This window comes from Petaurus breviceps, unplaced genomic scaffold, assembly GCF_028583685.1.
Source record: "Petaurus breviceps papuanus isolate PSGF00001 unplaced genomic scaffold, PetGlider_PUasm1.0 90977, whole genome shotgun sequence".
Lineage (NCBI taxonomy): Eukaryota > Metazoa > Chordata > Mammalia > Diprotodontia > Petauridae > Petaurus > Petaurus breviceps.
Genome location: NW_027187391.1, coordinates 52,986,447 through 53,008,443, shown reverse-complemented (window position 1 = coordinate 53,008,443; position 21,997 = coordinate 52,986,447). Strand labels below are relative to the sequence as shown.

General features: G+C 33.2%; 1 protein-coding gene across 3 annotated transcripts in view; it reads left to right on the top strand.

The window, feature by feature from the left end:
- GRIK2 (glutamate ionotropic receptor kainate type subunit 2) overlaps nt 1-5,656 on the top strand; it is an 833,871-nt gene extending 828,215 nt beyond the window's left edge. For all 3 annotated transcript variants that reach the window (XM_069077158.1, XM_069077159.1, XM_069077157.1), the window contains one exon: nt 3,953-5,656. In XM_069077158.1, coding sequence (XP_068933259.1) covers nt 3,953-4,117 — 165 coding nt within the window. In that variant the 3' untranslated portion in view covers nt 4,118-5,656. The remainder of the gene's footprint in view (nt 1-3,952) is intronic.
- Nucleotides 5,657-21,997: the final 16,341 nt, after the last annotated feature.

Sequence of the window (21,997 nt, the reverse complement as noted above, 5' to 3'; positions counted from 1 at the left end):
GTCTAGACTGATCTCCCAGTGTGGACTGAGATCAGAACTGAGTAGAAAATAATCTTTGATAGTCTTTTTGATAGAACAATATTGTAGGAGATAGCTGTGTAATAGAATTTTCTGGATAATGCTTGACGCAGAATTTAAGCTTAAGGGTTTTTTTATGCCCAAGTTTATTTTAATGGACAATTCAAAGAGTCACATGCAAGGATTTTCAATTTATAAAATATTGTAAATGTAGTTTTAACATTACTATAACATGGTATAGAGTGGAAAGAAAAATGAATTTGAAGTCAGAAGACCTAAGTTTAAATCCTAGCTCTGCTACTTCCTACCCGTGTGACCCTGAGGAAATTCCTTACACTTTCTAGCCCTCAGTGTCCTCACCTATAAATTGAAAGTCATGGACTGTGTGGCCTCTTAGATATCAATCCTGTGTCACTATATCATGTTTAATTCTACAAAATGACTCTACAGAAAAGCAAGGCCAAATAACTTTAAAATCTTATCTTTCCTTCTTTTAGGAATCAGGTTCCCCTGTTTCTTTAACAGTGGTAAAGAACACTGAATTTGGAAGTTGAATAACAGAATTCAAGTCAAGTTTCAACTCTGCTACTAGATGTGTGACATTATCTTGTCATACACAATTCTTATCCATGTTTTCTCCTAGTCCTCCATAGCAGATCCACCCTTGTTCTTTCCTTCTGGTCCTTTAAATATTTCAGTAGTGCTGCCATCTTATAGTTAGCATTGTGTTCTTAAGAAGTAATTATTAAAAGCCATCACTTGATTTTTAAACACCCACATAACACAACTGACACATCACTGGGTATACTGTACTTTTTGAATTCATTAAATAGATAGACTACCTGACTTCTGAGGACATATGATATTTGCTAAGTAGTAATTTATAGCAGTTATTCTATATATAGGAGCCTAACTCGCTATCTTCTCCATCACAGATATTATCAAACTAGGAAAAAATTGATGTCCACCTAAGAAAAAATAAATCTAAAAATACCTAACATTATTCCTCTCTCAGTTTTTTTTGTGATTAAGAATAAATAGTACCTAATTTTAGATTTTCCCCTATTTTTTTTACTTTATCCATTTCTTGAAGCCAGCAACCCAGCTAATGTGGCCTTTTTTAAGAACTAAATTTTCAAAGCTATCTGCTGACTGAAAGCTAAATTTAGTATTCGTGTATGACTACAGTACTCTCTGTTTGGAAAGAGTTGTTTGAGCCCATTTCACATGTAGTAGCTTGATGCTGTGAGGGATGAAAGGACTGAGAGAAATGGTCCTTGCTCTTTAGTACAAGTGATATCAGATTACATATGCATGGCACAACTAGAGGATAGGTGCTCCCTAAGGATTAAAGTTCTGTATGAATGCTAGCTCTTACTGCAAGTGTGTGCTAATGTACTCTATGATATTTTTATTTGTTACAAAACATAATAGGTAAAGAAATGATTGGCACTGGACCCAGTGAATTACAGAAAGCTTCCCAAAGAGACACATTTTTAACCATGTCTTGAAGGAAAAATGTATAGAATTGACAGAAAGAAGGAAGTTGAGTGTTGAAGGCAAGAGAATAGCATGAGTAAAGTTGGCCAAGTGGGAACAAATATGTTCCCATGTACTAAAGAGAGCAAAGAGACTGAACTGGATAGAACAGAGAGACCACATGGAATAGAAACAAAAACCAAATTTGGAATCACATGGGGATGGGGGTGGGAAAAAAAGGATGGCATTTGGAAATGGCAATCTATAAGTAAAAGGGTTTCATGATTTGATTATGTAGGTTATTATAATTATATATTATATTATATATATATATCATATATTATAGTATAAAGGCTATTTGATTATAAGCTTCTTAAGGGCAAAGACTCTGTCTAATTACATTTTGGAGCTCCCTCTTTGCCTAACATAAGGCCTTGTACATAGATGAGTAATACATATTGGTTCTATTAAGTCAAACAAATAAGACTTTTGTATAAGGTAGTTTGAAGTAAAGATATGAGAGATATGAGTCACACAAACTCATTCAGTGGAAAGAAATGGGTTCATAAAAATTGAATTCAAATCTCAACTCTGTCTTTTATTAGGTTTGTCACATAGGGTAGGTAACTTTACATGCTCTAATTCTCAGTTTTATATCTAGAGAAAGGGGATAATACTCTCATTGGCTAGTTCATAGTTCTTTTGAAGATCAAATGATATAATGTATGTAAAGCACTTTGCAACTATAAATTTTACCCTACTAATGACATTAATATAATTTCTAGAAACTGGAAGGCATGCAGTTAATATAGAAGGTCTCACTGAAGGCAACATAGTTTAATAATAATAACAATAAAAAAGAATAGTGTCCTAGGAGTTAGGAGATGTACAGTCTAGCTTCTGCTCTGCTGTTGGTTTTCCACGTGACCTTGAGCATGTCACTGAAACTATCTGGGCCTCAGGTCCTTCATCTTAAATACTGTCATGAAAATGATAATAAAACCAAGATATTTAAAGGGTTTATTGTAAAGATCAAGTGAGAAAATAGACGCAAAAATGCTTCAAAAAGTATAAAAGACATTTATAAGTTGTATATTACTACAAACTATATATTCTACTCTTCATCAAAAATCTAGGAAATATCAGTAATTGGACAAAAAGTGAAAAAATAAGACATATATATGTATAGTGTGTGTGTGTGTGTGTACTTTACTTACATTCAGAAACTTCATATATTTGGCATCCTGGAATCGGAATGCCTTAATTTTCAGAAATTAGAATTATGATGTGCTTAAAATAACATGCTATAATATGACCCTCTATAGGAATATACCACTCTAAATCTCAAACACTTAGGAGAAAGGGAGTGGTGTTTGATTTTGTATGACATTTTGAAAATGTCTTTATTGCCTGGAATCCAGTCTTGTGGTTGAGATTCCAACATATAGTATCCAATCCATTAAAAATGAAGGAATAAAAAGAAAAAAATAGATTTCAATGCCTAGAATATCAACTATGGAATTATCACCCCCCCCACCACCACTTAATGCCAGCATTTTAAGAATATCCAAACCAAGATACTTTGTTTTTCTAGATGAAAAAAATCTCAATTTCTATTTATCTAATTATTTTATACTTATTTGTATATATGTATATGTATTGTATATATACACATGCACACATACATACATATATTCACATATATTTGGGTTATATATGTGTATGTACATATATAATGTGTATATATAATATACATGTGTATATATAAATGTTATATATGTATACAAATATGTACCATATATTTTTTTCCTAGTGGTAGAAATATAAGGGGCTAGCTGAGAGCCATTTCTATCATGGTTTTATGTTTTTGCAATGATATTAAGAAAAAAATTACTTTGGAGTATTTATAACATCAGTTTTTCAGGAATCAAATGTTTATTATTTAAAATTAAATACAAAGAAGACTTTCTGGTTTTATGTGTATTTAAAATGCAGTGGAATAAAAAACCTTCTGCTGTGTCATAAACTATTTTTAAAAAGCATCTGCCCAAATCATACATATGCTATATGTCCATATGTGTATTATATACATAGCTAGGCACTTGTTTTAATTCCATCAAACAAATATTTATTGGACACCTATTATATTCAAATCATTGTCCTAGATTGGGGGGGGGGGCAGGGTGGCCAGTGTAGAGAATAAAGACTTTAGTTTTTCTTACAAAATAAACAATTTTGGCACAAGATGAAATATTCAATGGGTCATCTCATTGTGTTGAGCCATTTTAAATATTAGATGATGCATATGTAAAAGAGAAGCCCCATACCACTGTTGGACTGAAATGAAACAATCTTCTTCAGGTGCCAGGTTTACAAATTCACAACATTATACTTGGATGATTTCTTGACATTACAGGTTTATACTTCTAATTATTTTTCCAATTTTCTTCCATAGAGGTCCTTCTGTAGTGCTATGGTAGAAGAGCTGAGGATGTCTCTGAAGTGTCAGCGCCGGTTAAAACACAAACCCCAGGCCCCCGTTATTGTGAAAACAGAAGAAGTTATCAACATGCACACATTTAACGACAGAAGGTTGCCAGGGAAAGAAACCATGGCATAAAGCTGGGAGACCCAAATGCCCAAGCACAAACTGTCGTCTTTTTTTTTTTTCAAACAACTTTAGCGAGAATGTTTCCTGTGGAAATATGCAACCTGTGCAAAATAAAAATGAGTTACCTCATGCCGCTGTGTCTATGAACTCAAGACTCTTGTGATCTAAGCAGTTGCAATGGTCAGACTCGATTCACAAGCATCATGGATCAACTAAGTTCTGCGGGGTTACACTGTTTATCATGGGTTCCACCATTCTTCTGAATGAATGTGATATATGAGGTTTGTGGCTGGTTTCAAATGCAGTCCAGTGAGATTACAGGTTCCCTTGGACGTTCAACTGTAGCCAGGAGATGGAGTATCTATGCTCAGAAGGGCAGTCATTCAAGAAATCATTAAACAAACAAAAAAGACTTGGAATCAGCAAAAACTGTAGTGTAACAAGAAACAATATGTTCTTCTGAACTTCCAGATATAGAGGTGGTGAGGTTACTGGCCCCCAACTGCACAGTATAATAATCATCTGAATAGACAATATGTGTTTATTGGATGTGAAAAAATATTGTAACACAAAGCAAATCTGAATTTCATAAAAAGAGGAATATAAAGTAGACTTGTGTCTGCTTTGTGGACTGTCTGTGTCACTGACTGAAATAAAAATGTCGGTAACCAAGGCAATAATGATTTTCTTAAATTCACCAAGCCAGGAAATGTAATGTGAGACACCCCTTCCCCAGTAAAATGAAAAAAAAAAATGAAAGCCAACAATCAAACAGTTGACCTAGTTTTTCTGAGTTTAAAGGGATGTATTTTGTAACCTTTCACTATTAAAGTGATCTTGTTTTAAATTGTGGAAAGGGGGAAATAGGGGTGGGGATTTGGTGGTCATATGGACTATTGAAGGCTCACATTTTAGCATCTCGTGGTTTCCAGACCTTTGTTCCTGCTGCAAATTGAACTCAATGGAGCCTGTGCAGTTCTCAACAATAGTGGAAATGAGATTAGTCACCTACAAGAAGTGAGCGGGAGAACTTTTACGTGGACTGCATTTATCAATACAGTCACAGTGTTAAAATGAACAAAATTCTTGAGCAGTTTTTTTTTTCAAAAAAAATGTTCAGGTTTATTTGTGGAAATGCAAGATTTCTATGAAAATAGTTTTTGTATGGAAATTTTTGTAATACTTTTTATCAACAAAAAAAAAAAGAACACGCGTTACCGTCAGGGGTGTGATGTCAAGCATGAATGGTAGTGCGTGTGCACCACCAACGTTTGGTGAAAACTATTTTTATCAAGAAAAGGAATCATAGAAGAGAAATATTTTCAAGTTAGATAATATAAAAGCTAGGTGCACTACCAACACTGCTTACCATGCTACACCCCTGGTTTCCACTAGGCTGATGACATACTGTAATGACCAATTGTGTGTAAATGGTAAAAGACACAGACCTCTTGACCACATTGTGATAACAGTTGAGTGCACACAGTTTGCTGTTTGAATCCAATGCACAAAATTAAAACAAAATCATTAAAATTATGTCCATTTTACTTTTAGTTTGGGCTCTCTGTTCTTCTGGGAATGCAAGTGAATTAGAAGCTCCCCTACACTTGACAAGAGGAGAGAGTCAGAACAGTCTGAGTGTTACTGGGAATGAAGCTACTAAGAGACAGCGAAAGATGAATTTTATCCAATTGAAATTATGACCAGATGGAGGAAGTATACCTACTGGCAGGCACAGCCCCTTCAAAGTCTCCTTTGGTATCGATTAATAGTATCATAGATCCAGATTTTTACAACTGGAGGGACTTTATAGCTTATCCAGCCTAATGCCTCTCCTATTTACAAATGAAACAAAGTGAATAGTAGAGAAATGAAATCACTTGCACATGTTTACAGTCAGTTAGTAGTAGCCTCTTAGGTACTAGAACTCATGTTTCCCAATATTATTTCCAGAAATCATTAGGCTATTGTGCCAAGTAATTGTGGTGGTCTTCTATCCTGTGTTTGAGATTGCATTTCAAATGATGCCCATTTGTATGAGGATGCTAGTCTAACCTCAGCATGGAAAGGAAGAATTGAGCCCCATTTTCAGGTTTGATGAGAGTATTCATTTACTACCACCATCATAATTCAATTTGATTTCTAATATATTGCAAAATATAATTTTAAAGTTATAGCTTTACTTATTCCTTTCTTAGAAAATATTTTATTCTTCCGTTAATCCATTATTCTCTCACAAAGAACAATCAAAGACCTTAAATTTCCAGCATCAATTTGTCCTTCTTTAAAGTTTAATGCTTGTCAGACTGCAAGTTCCTTGAGAATATGAACCAAGTCCTTAAACTTCATGTATTCTCCATGCCAAGTACAGTTCCAGTTCCATGTACCTGAGCTATTTAATAAATGCTTGATAAATGAAAGGGGTAAAGTAGCAAGATTAGATAGATAGATAGATAGATAGATAGATAGATAGATAGATAGATAGATAGATAGATGAATATATACACATATAAATTGATGATTAGCTATTTATAGATGTTTGGATAGATTCATATAAATGGATGGATATATATCCATATATTATATATGAATGCATATCCATATATAGATAGATATGGATAAATGAACATATAAAGATGGATGAATTTATTTAGGGATATCATCTATACATCATTAATATAGATTCATTCATCTATATATGTCTTTTTTCTACATCTCTATAACTATAGAGAGATGGATGATAGATGATAGATTGATAGATCACATTCATACATTTATATAGACATCACATAAACTACTATAAAGTTTATTATAAGACCATCTTAAGATCATTACTACCAGGTACAAATTATAACAATCTCCCATTCCTAAACCACATATTAAGAGACATGGATTAGGTTTAAAATAAATGCTACTTCTCACCCTAGTTTATCGGTTAACGGACAGATATTTTAGAATCTCTAGCAATGAATCACAGAAATATAGAAATTCTGATTTGGAAGTGACTCAAAAGAACATCTAATCCCCTGCCACCTGAGCAATAATACACTGTACTATTCTTCCAAGGGAGTCAATATCATTTTACTGAAAAGCCAGAACTTCACACATGAGCCTGTGCCACTTTGGGATACTTCTAATTGTTAATAAGTCCCCCTCCTCCCAATCTGCTAAAATCTGTGACTACAGTTTCCTCAGGTTAGTTCCGGTTCTGCCTTCTGGAGTTAGGAAAAAATAAGATAATCCCCTTTTCTCATGACAGCCCTTCAGAGACTTAAATACAGTGATCATCCTCCTTCCATTCTAATTCTTTTTTTTTTTTGCTTTTATTTGGAGGGCAATTGGGGTTAAGTGACCTGCCCAAGGTCACAGGGCTAGTTTTTGTGTTAAGTATCTGAGGCCATATTTGAATTTAGGTTCTCTTCACTCCAGGGCCAATGCTCTATTAACTATTCCACCTAGCCACCCCCTTTCCATCCTAATTCTTATCTTCCCAATGCTAAATTGCCATATTCCCTTCCTTTCATTGACCCAATCACAACTTCTCTCACCATTCATGTTAGCTTTTACTTACTCCTTTGTATCAACTACAAATTAGATAAGCGTGCCATCAATGCCTTTATTCATATTCTTGCTAAAAGTTGGATATATAGTACATCAAAAAGTACAATCCTTGGTGTACTCCACTAGAAATATCTGTACAAATTGCCACTGGCACTTTAAGAGTCAAACTTTCGATCTGATCATTCAATCAGGTTTGAAACCACCTCACTATGTTATCATCTAGTCAATATTTCCCCATCTTGCTTATAAGAATTTCCTGAAAGACTTTGTCAAATGTTTTTCCAAAATCTAAGCCAACTATAGTGTGTGTATAAATAAATATATATGTATGTATGTATATGTATATGTATATGTATATGTATATATATATATATATATATATATATATATATATATATATTGCATTGATCAATCTACTAGTTTAGTAACCAGATAAAAAGAAGGAAGTTAGTCTGGTAAAATGAAACCATATCATATCTTTGTAAATGCAGCTTCTGTCTTCTAGATGCTCATTCACCATTGCTTTTAAAAAACCGTCTACAAATTCCTCAATAATCAAAGTCAAACACAAAGGCCTATGGTTTGAAGACATTGAGATTCTCTCTCCCCCCCTCCCTCCCTCTCTCTCTCTCTCTCTCTCTCTCTCTCTCTCTCTCTCTCTCTCTGTCTCTCTCTCTCTGTCTTTGTCTCTCTGTCTCTATCTCTCTCTCTGTCTCTGTCTCTGTCTCTCTCTTTCTCTGTCTCTCTCTCTCATACACACACATACAAGGGCTATTATTACCCCCATTTTACAGAGGCAAAGAGGAGGTAAATGACTTACTCAGGGTTACACAACTAGCAAGTGTTTGAGGCTGGATTTGAATACAGGTTTTCCTGATTCCTGATTCCTAATGCTCTATCTTCTACACTACCTAGTTCCTCCTCTTAGTTACCAAGGTACCCGATCTCTGCCATTCTTGACTCTTCAATCTCCTTCAGGTCACAAATATATCTTGAAACTGTTCCCGTGGCACCACATAGGCACTCACATAGGCACAACTCTAGTTCAGGCTATCATCACCTCTTACCAAGACAATTGAAATAGTTTCCTAACTTGTCTCTCTACTTCAAATTCTACCCACTCCAGGCCATCCTTCTTTCAAAATTAAACTTTATTTAAAAATATTAAAAAGCATTTAATTTCTCTACTACCTGCCAACTCCACACAATTAAAGAATAATAAGATAAGAAGTAAAAGAAAACCTTCATAACTGTTATTTGTAGGCAAGCAAAGCAAATTTCCCCATTATTCATGTCCTAAAATATATTTTATTTTAATCTTGTATCAATCACGCTGTCATTCAGTGGGTAGCATACTTCACCATCACCCCTCTGGAAGTATGGCTGGTTAATATATTGGTGAGGATTCTCAAGCCTTTCTTAGTTGGTTCTCCTATAATATTGTTGGATTAAATGTTCAACAGTTTCTTCTCAATTCTCTCTGCATCAGCTCATATAAACATAATTACATAACATAATTTGCTTAGCATTTCCTCATTAAATAGGTTAGTTTCTAATGTTTTTGCTATTAAAAAACCTTCTCCATATATTGTTTCAATTTATGAGTCCTTTCCCCTTTTTTTGATCCCCTTAGGATATAGGCCTAATAGTGACAAAACCCTTAGTTAAAGGTTTTAGTGACTTTTTGGACAGAGTTCCAAATTGCTTTTTAGAAAGGCTGGACTAATTTATATCTCCACAAGCAGTGCATCAAGGTACATGTTTCCCTCCAGCATTTTCAACAATTATCATTTTACTTTCTGTGTCATCTTTCCCAATCTGGTGGACATGAGGTGGAGCCTACAAGTTTATTTAATTTGCACATCTGTAATTATTAGTGTTCTCGAGCATTTTTACATGGCTATTGATAACTTGGTCGTCTTCCTCTGACAGCTCCCTGTTAATATCCACTGAGTATCTGTTAGAGAATCTTCAGTGCCTCCTCTACAGAGCTGTCAATATTCTTAAAGTACAGGTCTGCCCCTGTCACTCTCCTTTTCCATAATCACTAATGGAACCCCATTACTCTTAACATCAAATATAAACTCTTCTATTTGACATTTAAAGCCTGTTACTGCTTTACCTTAACCTACCTTTACACATCTGAGTCAGTTGACTTGAACTCATCCATGGCAGCAGGTGTTCCTTACATAACAATCTGTTCTCTATTAGCCATTGTTGCTTTTTTTTCATACACAGATTATTCTCCTTGCCAGAAAAAAGAGGTATGAAATAAAACTTAATTTCTTTCCCTCAACTTTTTTCACTGTTCCATCCATCCCAAGTAGCTATTCTATTGCTTTTTGATCCTTTACTCTCCAAAACAACTTTAAGGGAAAAAAATATCCTTAATCATCCTTGTTAGATTCAGTTGATTTTGAACTTTAGTTATCTCAAAACAGTTTTTCTAGGACCATTATATTCCTCTATATTAATTTCTGTTACTTGCCCTTGCTCTGACCTTCTGTACATGTTGAATTGAAGTTGGTTGATGAGTTCTTTATAGAGTGATATCATTCTCATTAGAACACCTCACCTTTTCTTTGTCATCAAAATTGTTTCACTTTGTGTTATTTGTTAAATGCCCTCATAAAAATTCATTTTGATTAAATTGTTCAGAATCCTGTCTTAATTCAAACATCTACTTTTTAAATTTTAAAATCATGTTCCAAATAGATTTCAAATTCAGTTTGGTGCTTTTCATCTTTATTATGATAGAAAATTTTACTGTGGAATGTGCCAGAGGAAAAGATAAATATTAAAGAACTATTTTTTTATGAAAGTAGTCAGGAAATCAGGGTCTTTTGCTCTATGAAGGAATATGTAATTGTGTGAAAAGAATATAGTATGGCAAGCAGAATTAAGTACTTGATAGAATGCTTTGGAGTCAGGTACACTGGGGTTCAAATCCTGACTTTAATGTTAACTACTTTTACTACGTTTGGCAAGTCATCAATTATTTAACCATTCTATGCTTCAATTTCCTCCTATGCAAAAAGAGAGGATTTTACTAGATGCCCTTTAATATTCCTTCCAAAATTAAATTTCTGATTCTATACATGTATTACGGCCTTTTAAAATGACAATTAATGAAGTACAATTCATTTAATTTTAAAAGATATCAAATGTATAAGGAATTATATATTTTCCTGATCATGTGTAGTGAGGAAATCAATATAATCAATTATCTAAATTATCATTAAATTCTTCCATTTTCTAAAACATCATAATCAAAGTATATCTACCCCTATTCATTATGTGTTTAGTTGCACATGCAGGCCAGTTCTTGCCTTCCCATGCCAGTTATAATCTTACTTATTTTAATTGGAGTGATGTTTAGACAATATGATGGAAATACTCAGTTTAAAATCATGTTAAAGATCAAGGGAAATTCAATGAATACCATATTTTCATTTAATTCAGTAAAACTAATAGGAACAAGAGAGTACACTTAATAAATCAATAGATTTGTCATTTTGTAACTAGAGATTAAAAAAAAATTCCCACTTTCTGGTTTTTTTCCATTATTTACCAACAAGTAATTGCTTTTCATTTCTATTCTCTCTTCCATATACTAAAAAAACATTTCTGATCCATTTATTTAAGTCCCTAATAAAAGTGAATATGTCCATCATCAATACTATTTCAGAAAGATCTCATACACATTCCTGGAAAGGGAAGAGTTTCTATTTTAGTATCTGTCAAATAAATGTTGAATCCGAAGTCAATGCAATCTATACCCTAAGGGCTCAAGTCTAATTCTGAACACTCCAATTGCTGTTTTATATAGAATGAGTAAAATAATTGTTATAATGTAGGTAAGCACTTTCCTGGCTAATCAAGCTGAACTACAAGAAATGTGGAAGCTCCACGACAAGTTATTGTCTTTTACTTTGCTTTCAGGATTATTAAGTGAATCTTAGATAGGAACAGAATTAAAAGACCATCTTCCTATTTTTCTGCCAAAGGGAGTTGGCACAATCAACAAGAGTGTTCAACCCCATTACATTTGCAGAAGTGTAATGTGCAGAGTAATATCACAACACTTGAAAGAAGGACAAACTCAATATTTGGGTCAATGTATTAAGTAAACTTCTAATGACTTTAAATGATGTTTAAATTCATGTTCCACAGCTAATCTGCACTGAATTCACTCCTCCATAGCTTTCTGAGAGAATCTCATTCTTTCAGGCTCATTTCTTTCAATACCACTTGGGCCAATAACCTTTGCTTTTTCTATGCACACAGACTGTTCCCCTAACCCCAAATTATATTACCAAAATAAGCTATTCATAATAAATTGAACATACATGCAACATCACAAAAGATCTACCATACTTCTTTGAACTTAATTCCCAGGGCATGCCCAACTACTGGCAGGCTGGTCATTAATGATGGTTGATTAGCATTGTGATCAATGCTCAAAAATATTTGCTGAATGACTGCTAAAAGTGTATGAGCAATGACTCACATAAGATAAACATAATTTATGATTAATGGGAAATAATCTGATTAGGTAATTTTTCATTATCAAGTCTACATCAGGTATTCAATAAATGTTTCATGTTTGGTAAGGAAAGAATGTGCATTTGTGTCTATGTGAAAAGAAAGACAGACACACAGGCAGAGAGATTGAACTTATTTGAAGCATGAATCCCTTAAGACATTTTTTTGCTTCAGTAAGAAAATGAAAACATGAGTTAGACCAACTCTTCATGTATCAGTAAGATATTTCTATAAAACAGGAAAATAAATGATATCTCAGGAATCCATTCACTACCTCAAAATATTTTCTACATATTCCCTTTATGAAATGTAATTTTTAGATTTTTCTGATAATAGAGAATCCTGAATTTGACAAATGAGAACAATCCCTGCAATTTCTTGATCAAAATTAATTACTTTATTATCTAGTAAAAATTTAATGTTATTCTTTAACTGATATTAACTTAATATGTAGTAAAATTATTTTTTAAAAAACCTAAAATTAAAGTTCAAATGATTTACAAAAGACAATAGCTTCTTTTATAGGTAGATATTTGACTGGGAATACATCTTAATTGTTTGTGTGTGTGTGTGTGTGTGTGTGTGTGTTTGTAAATAACTATAGTCATTATATGCTGGGAGGAGGTAGGGGAGAGTTTCTCATCAATTCTTACTCAGATCACAGAGAAGCATTTTCCTTTTATAATGCTGTTGATATGAATCCCATTCCGGTAATACACTTCACAGTCTCAGTTAATTGTTAGACTATCTCTGATATATCATAATTGATTCAGTGATGAGCAACATACTAATCAATTTAACCAATTGACATTGAATTATTTTTAAAAAGAGATATTTACTGAAAAGTCACTGGAGGAACACAAGTATGAAACATTCCTTGAAATTAGAGCAAGTTCTATTCTATATCACTTTAGCAAGTCCCTGGTAAGTGAGATAGATTTTTTTTTGTTTTGTTTTTCCATTTTTACACCACCTAAATTTCTTTCTTTCCTTCCCCATCCATCCTCCTAGAAAATCATTGCATATCAAAAATATTTTTAAAAGAGAAAAATTAATTGATACACTGAAAAAGTCTGAAAATATATGCATATATCACACCAGTGGACCTCACACATCTTCAAAGGAGTGGAGTGGGAAATGTCTTCTTATATATCTTCTTTAGGACCATATTTGTTCTTTTAAATTTTGCAACAATCATTTTTTTTATTATTTTGTGGCTATTTCTTTTTATTTATATTGTTGCAGTCACTGTGTATATTATTTTCTTGACTCTGTTTACTTTATCCTTGATCAGATCACAGTTCTTCATATTCATTTCATGAATCTTTTCTTATTTGCCACAATAATTTGTTTAGTCATTTCCCAATCAATAGACATCTACTTTGTTTCCAATTCCTTGCTACCACATAGAGGGCAATAAATATATTGGTATATAAGGCGACTTGGTTCTTGTCAATGACTTTCTTGGAGTATAAATCTTATAGTAGAATATCTGGGTCAAAGGCCATGAACATTTTTATCATTTTAATTCCACAATTCCAAAATGTTCTACAAAATGGCTGAACTGATTCAAAGCTATATCAACAATTAGTTTGTGTATTTACCTTCCCATATCCTATCTAACACTGACTATTACCATAATTTGTTATTTTGCTAATTTACTAGTTGTGGGGTACAGTCTTAGATTTTGGTTTGTTTAATTTATTTTTTTAAATAATTGTTCCATATGGTAGCTAATAGCTTGTATTTCTTCTGCCAAGAACTGTTTATTCATATTCTTTCGCCACTTTCTGTAGGGGAATGGCTTTTAGATAGTCTGAGTTTCTGTGTCTGTGAGAAAGAGATAAAGTAAAAATGAGATCAAGATTGAGATAGAGAGATATGATATGAATGTATATATATGCATATTTATATGCACACACATATGCACTAGACATAGTTATACATACATGTAAAGCATGTGTGTATATATGTTATGATATCAAACTCTTATCTGACAACTTTGATTTTTTTTTATTATACTGCTTTATTTATATTATGGTAACCCTATTTTCATAGGTTCTTCCCCTCACAATCAACCTCCCCTTCTGTTGTCACTCTTTTCCACAATTTTGGATTTTTTAACTTATTAATTTTTTCTTTCTTCATTTTATATAGTTATTTAATTCTGACTCTCTTTGTACCCCTCTCAGTTTAGTCCAATCAAATCCCATTAATATCCCCGTCATCTGATTTTGTTTTCTTCACCTTTTTTCTAAAAAATAAAAAAGATTTTTTTCTTCCTCTGCACTATTTATCTTCTCTTTCTGCCTATTCTCCACTTTTATCCTTTGATTCTAGTTCCTAGTCTCATTTGTTTCTTATTTATTCTCTACTTGTTATGGAAGTGAGACTTCTTAAAATAAGTTTCCTCATTCTCATACCCCTACTTCCTCTGCATGACAAAGGGAAAGGGAGCAAAATGGAGTTCTGTTGCTTATTAATACACAATGGTTGGTGAGGAATGGGGCAGGTGGGTTTGTTGACAGATGACACTATAGAAGCAAATTAATTGCTGAATGGACCCCAGAGTACCAACCTCTGATTGTGATTATGCAGCCCCACCACAGATTGGGGGTTTTTGAGAACTAGTTGCTTAATGAATGCTTTTGGGGACAATAGGTAGTTTTCTCTGCTATTAAATCATCTTTACGAGGGATCTTAGTGTTGGTTTATGGAAACAATCACAATTATTTTATCTTCAGCATGATTCTAGTTTTGGATATGAGTGAGAAATTGTGGGCATCAGAGAAAATTCTATTCCTTCATTATTTTAGTGACATGACCTAAAATTATTGTGGGAACCCAATCACAAAGCTGATGCAATAAAATATTTGCCCCTGCCAATTTCACTTCTGAGAGTGATATTGCCAATGTATGAGTTTGCAGTAGAGAAACATGCCTCAGCCACCAGATTTGATTGACTGCTCTGGTGTATCCTAAAGTTTCTAGCCTCAGCTGGTTGAAATCTCAGGAAGTTTACAGGATCATGATCATTTCTAATGCTCCTTTGTTTATGAAGGAGAAGGAATAGATGCACAAAAACTGAAGCAGTGGCAGAATATGCAATAGTGGGCCATGGTCCAGGCAAGAGAGGGTCTAATGCCTCTCCTTGACCCAGAGGAAGATGCCAATTCTTTCTTGTGATATAGATGGCGAGGAAAGAGAGATGTTGATCTGACCAGTTAGCACTTTTTTTGTATGCATGCCTATTTCCAGCTAGGCATCCTGTCTCATGCTCTGTCTTTGGCAACCAGAAGGAAGGAAATATTCATAGAATACCTGCACATACCTCAAAGAGCTCATGGGAGGACTACAACATGTAGATTAATCTGAACATTCTCATAATGACTAAGGTATCATTCCCCAGTCTCCTTTAACATAAATATATAATTAATAGATATTTGCTAGCAGTGTGAATCTGGACAAGTCACTTAATCCTGTTTGTCTCAGTTTTCTCATCGTAAAATGAGCTGGAGATGAAAATGGAAAACCACTCCTCTATCTTTGCCATGAAAACCCCTAATGGGGTCACAAAGAGTTGTATGTAACTGGAAAATAACTGAACAACATAATTAACAGAACTAAACAATATCTAGGATATAGAAATCATTTTAAAAAACTGTTTGTTCTTTATGCTCAGCTTTTACCATATGCCTGTGCCTTTCCCTCTTTTCTATTCCTAAGGGTTGTAATCTTCCTCACTAGTGTAAATATAAAGGACCTACTGGGATTTGGAGCACTTTTCTCCCCAAGCAGCTCAACATATATCATGGTAACATTGCTGACAAAATCAAATTCTCCTAAAGTTATATCCTTCCTTCTCTCCATTTAAACCACTGTATTCAAATGGAATGGTGATAGAATCAAAATGCCCATTTTCTTTAAAATAAAGCAGATTTCAACCCATCCAGATCCTTTGAAATCTTGTCCTCCTATGTAGGATGACCCAGTACTTTCCATGTCTTCTCCTGAAATGCAGACTGTTATAGTGGACAGAGAGTTTACCTTGGAATTATAAAGACCTAGGTTCTGATTTTATCCAAGATACTTATTAACTGCATGACTGGGCAAGTCACTTCAGCTCTCATTTCCTCATCTAAAATGAGGAGATAGAAATCTACGACATTTGAGTTCCCTTCCAACTTTAAATCTGTGATCCTGTGATTCTACTCTTATTGAAAAGATATAAGTGGATATAAGGATGTAAAGGATATAAGGCTGTTCATCAGTTATTTCCTCATTTCATCGTGAACAGGCCACCTTCTTTTTCACTGATATGTTTTTAATGGCATCCTCTCTGAGTAATTCCTTGCTTGTAATATGTTGCATCCTGTTCCCACTCACCATGTATCTCTAATTATGTATTATCTATCAATTATGTAGAAGTTGTATTGATTGATGAATTGCATTTGTACAACTCTGGTAGAATATTAATATTAAAAGGATAGATGTTTTCATGGGGAAGTTTGGGTTCATCAAAAAAAAAACTGCAATTATCTAAAGGCAATTCAACCCAATCTCCTCTTCCTATTTAGTTCTGAGCTCAACTTTTTGTTCTTTTGCATTTTCTTTCTGAGATAAAAAGACGTTAATATATTAAGACATGTAGATATAATGACACCTATGTGCATATATACATATCTGTGCATATTTATATACATAAATATACACAATTGTATGCAAACAGACAAACATGAACACTCTGGCTTATGAGCTGTAGAGGGGGGTTGTACATTTAAATTCACATCATAGCTTGGACAATAAACATTGTTCATCCTCTTGTTTTTTGCTCTGTGAATGATTAGTCTACATTCTTTTGAATGGTTATAGATCTCATTCAGGAAGTTTTGCAGTTTTCCAGGGTTTCATATAATCAGAACAATTTTATCTGCCAGCAATACTCCATTATCAGTAGGTAATTCTTTTTCAATTTGGAATCACAACTTGGTATCCTGCTTGTAATTCCTTTGACAAGTTCCCTCTTCCCTTGTTTTAGTCTTCAGATTCTTAATGACTACAGATTCATCGCGAGGTTGTCTCAGTTGTTATATTTTTCAAGTACTCTTACAATTTTAGTGTATGAACTGGATACCTCTTGTTGAAAGATGGTTATTTTGTTTTATAGAATCTAATGCTTTTTCCTATACTCAACTAAGAATTGCAAAAGGGTTCTTTAAAAAAAAACAAAAACAATAATTCCCTAACATAGTAGAATAGAAAAAATGATTGCACATCAAACTTATTATCCCTTTTAAATATATATGTTAAAATATTAAAATATAAATAAAATATTTATAAATAAATAAATATTAAAATTAACAAATAATTTCTTCTCCTTTTTTTCTTCTCTCCCCACCTTGCCCTAGAGATGGCTACCATTATACACAAATATGTATACATGTAAAACCATTCTATACATACTTCTATTAGTCAGATTTTTTTCCCCCTGTAGATGCCAATAGCATCTTCCTTCATAGGTCTTTGATAGTTAATTTGAGTATTTATAATAGTCTTAGTGACTTAGTCACATAAAGTTGTTTTTAAACAATATTGCTTTTACTGTATACAATGTTATCTTGGTTCTGCTCCTTTCAATCTTCATTATTTTATCCAAGTCTATCTTTTATTTTCCTAAGATCATCAAGCTTATCATTGCTTATAGCACAGTAATATTCTTTTACAATCATATTCCACAACTTCTTCAGCCATACCCTGATTGATTGGCATGCCAACTATTTCCAGTTCTTTGCCACCACAAAAAGAACTGATACAGATGTTTTAGAACATATAGGTTCTTTTCCTTTTTCCCTAATCGTCTTTGGAAACAGACCTAGTAGTGGTATTGCTAAGTCAAAGGGCATAATTCCAGATTGCTCTTCAAAATGGTTGGATCAATTCACAATTCCACTAACAGTGAATTAATGTTCCAATTTTCCCACATCCCTTCCAACATTTGTCACCTTCTCACTCAATCGTTTTAGCCAATCTGATAGGTAAAAATGATATCTCAAGTTGTTTTAATTTGTATTTCTCCAATCAATAATGATTTAGAGCATTTTTCACATGACTATAAATTTTTTTGATTTCTTTACTGGAAAACTGCTTTTCATATTCTTCGATCACTTAACAATTGGGAAATGACTCACATTCTCATAGATTTGCCAGAGTTCTTCATATATTCGAGATATGCGACCTTTATCTGAGAAATTGTCTATAAAATTTACCCTCCAATTTTCTGCCTTACTTCTCATCTTGGATGCACATTTTATTTGTACAAAAGTTTTTTAGTTTGATGTAATCAAAATTTTTAAAAAATTGACATAGATTGTAAAATGGGCTTTTAGGGTTGTAGAATTTGTTTTCTCAATTTTTTTTTCTCTTTTTTATTAGACTTGAGTACAAAAACAAATACATAAGCAAATAAAAGAAACATTATACACTTAAATATTACAACTTAAGTACAAAATAAGAAAAGGGAAAAATGTCATGTGCACAATAGAACTGAAGAGGATTAAAAATATATAGCAATACATTTCCATCTCAAGAAAGTCTATGTAATCTATAGTGTGCATTGTATTGAGAGCTGTCCATCTTTTCTTTGCTTCTTTGCAAGTTTTCTTTTGTTCTCTGCTGTGCACTTTTTACTTTTTTCTTTTTTCTGATGTCTTGCCCTCAGACCCCCAAGAAGGCTACAATTAAGTGTAAATATATTTATATATAGATATATACATACATATATACACTTATAGACATGTATACATACATATGTAAACACATACTTTCCTTAGCAACTTCTACTCTTGATCTTTGTTTTTTAAGTTTGTGGGTATCTCTTATTTCCTATCCCTTCTAACTACTCTACTTTATTTCTACTACCTTGTTCCTCTGTTACTTAACCTACCCTCCTCCAATGATACCTCCCTTATTCTCCCATTTCCATGAATCTGAAAACTCTTCTATACCCCCTTTTGACATATTCCCTCACTCCCCTGTAAAGATCCCTCTCTTATCCTCTCTCCCTTCCCTATCCTTTAGCATTTAATTTCTTTCTGAATTTAGAAGACTTTTATACACATGTATATATAATATATGTATGTATGCATGTGTGTATGTTCTGTTCCCTTTTGAACCCATTCCCTATGAAAGGTTTCTATATGCAAGTCTTTTTCCTCCATCAAACTCATCTGTATTGTTTCCTCTCACACCTCATTTATATAAGATATTCTTTTTAGCCGTTCCTAGAAGGTTTTACTTTTTAATTTCATATCATACTCAGGTATACCCTAATCTTTCTTATGAACTACCCAATTACTAATGATAACCTTAGATATATATGTTCCACATTTTACATACAGAAAAGTTAAACAGTGTGTCCTTATTGAGTTCCTTCTAATGGGTCTTTCATATGTACCTTATATTTCTCTTGACTCTCGTATGTCAAATCTTCTATTAAGCTCAGGGCTCTTGTTGTTGTTGTTTTAACAAAGTCCTGAAAGTCTGACAATTATTTGAAGGTCCATTTGTTTTAAATCAGGACTATGCTTAGCTTTGCTGGGTATGATATTTTGGGCTGAAACCTGTAATAGTAATGGGGATTTGAACATCTTCCATACCCCTTTTATTGGAAAGCAAACTGGTACTTAGCACCTTGTTTCAAGGTCATGATTGTGTCAAGTATTAAGATCCATACTTCTAAATATCTTAGATATTTTCACTCTTTTAAATATCTTGAAAGTCAGTTACTCACAATTGTGTTACCTCCATTATAGCCCTCCTTTGTGTATACTTGCTGCAGTTTTACTGTTTTTCTCATCTTTATTCTCCCACACCATTTCTTCCTCATCTATAAACACATCTAAGGCTATGAATTTAAAGTCATTTTGATCATTTTACTCTCCTTGATTGTGCAAAGAAAGTCTTATAAAATATTTGCAGAACTTTTCCATTTTTTTCTGTTTGTTGTCATTCTTTTTTTTTTTCTTGGAATATTTGGGATAATTGAACTTACTTGAATCTTTTGTCAAGCTTTCTTTTAAGTAGTTCTGTTCTCCTTTTCTCTACTTGGTGAAGTAACACTTGGCCATCTTTCCTTGTCTCTCTCTTTAGAGTTTTATAAGGAAGTTTATTTTCAAGCTAGTATTTCCTTGGTTGCCATATTTTCTTATCTTGCAAGTAAGCCAGATGTGTGGTGACTAGTATGCTTTTAGGAATAATTTAGTCTCCTTTTAATGCTAATTGGTTTATATTAGCTACACTTTATAATTTTTTTTGCAACTGTTTATGATGTTCTTCCTTCTCTCAATGTTCTATTTTTTAATATCAGTAATATTTTAGTAGGTCAGGTGGAAATCGTTTAATCAAATTCCATATCTCTTTTTTTCCTTTTTTTCTAGCTTCATATTAATTTTGATCTTTGCTCCAGAAAATCAATGGTCTAATTTTATACAGACAGTTGATTCAGGAATGCCACTCATGTCAGTAATGAGTAGTTTCATATCTATTAAACTACACTCAATTAAATTTTTGTGATATTATTCAACATTGGTGATACCAAGCACCTTCTGGTTCTTCTTTCTATAGAGTATTCACGGGGTGGCTAGGTGGTGCAGTGAATAGAGAACCAGCCCTGGAGTCAGGAGGACCTGAGTTCAAATACAGCCTCAGACACTTAACACAAAAACTATCTGCGTGACCTTGGGCAGGTCACTTAACCCCAATTGCCCTCCAAAAAGCAAATAAAAAAAAAGAGTATTCACATTGTATAGTGTAATGTTTCCATGGGGTTTGTGAATCTTGATTCCTTTTATTCCTCATTCAAGATCCTTAATTTTGAACCTTTTTTGCCATTCTCATCCTTACCTATCTTTATATTGAAGTGATTGTGTATAAAATTATGTGGAAATTTAATTAGCATGATCTTACAGAAATTTCACAGAACTTGTCTACCCCTTTATCTTTTACACCCAATATTAATGTATAGGAATGAATTATTTTATATTTTTAGCAAGTACTTATTTTGACCACAGAAATATGTGATGACTAAATGACACATGACATGATATCCCTTGTTGCCTTTAGATGCACAGTGAAATTAATTCTCTAATTCTTTATTTGCTTCTCCCCTAAGATTTTGTATCACCTTTTCATTTAATTACAACTTCCTTCATTCTTTTTAATTAAAATTACAGAGTGAATGTCATTATCAATACAATTCACTTAGTCATTGATAAGATTCTTGCATGTAGGTTATCCAGGCTCCGTTAAAGTTTATAGACATTACTGTATTGTTGTTGGCACTTTCTAGACCCTTTTTTGAGACTATTCCACTTTCACTGTAGGAAGAGTAGGAAAAGAGAACATAGGAAAAGGTTACATTTATTTATTTTTCTTTTTTTCCTGGGATGACGTGGCCAAGTTCATGATGAAAATAGTTCCTCACCAAAATAAACTAAATGTGTTTGTGGCCCTAGAATGATCACAAAACATTTTAGATTTCATTCATTTTGAGTCATAAACAAACATTTTCACCTCATCTTAAACTATTCTTCCTTTAATGTTATATTGTATAATATTACAGTTAAGGCTATTATGGTTATAAGAAGTGTGAAAAAGTATATCCTGAGCTTCCTTGCCATGAATTCAAGTCAGTAAACAATATTTCTCAATTTCTTCAACTCATGTTCTGTGTTTCTTAGCAAGGTTCAGGCAACAGTCAGAATTTTCATATTATGACCTTTATAA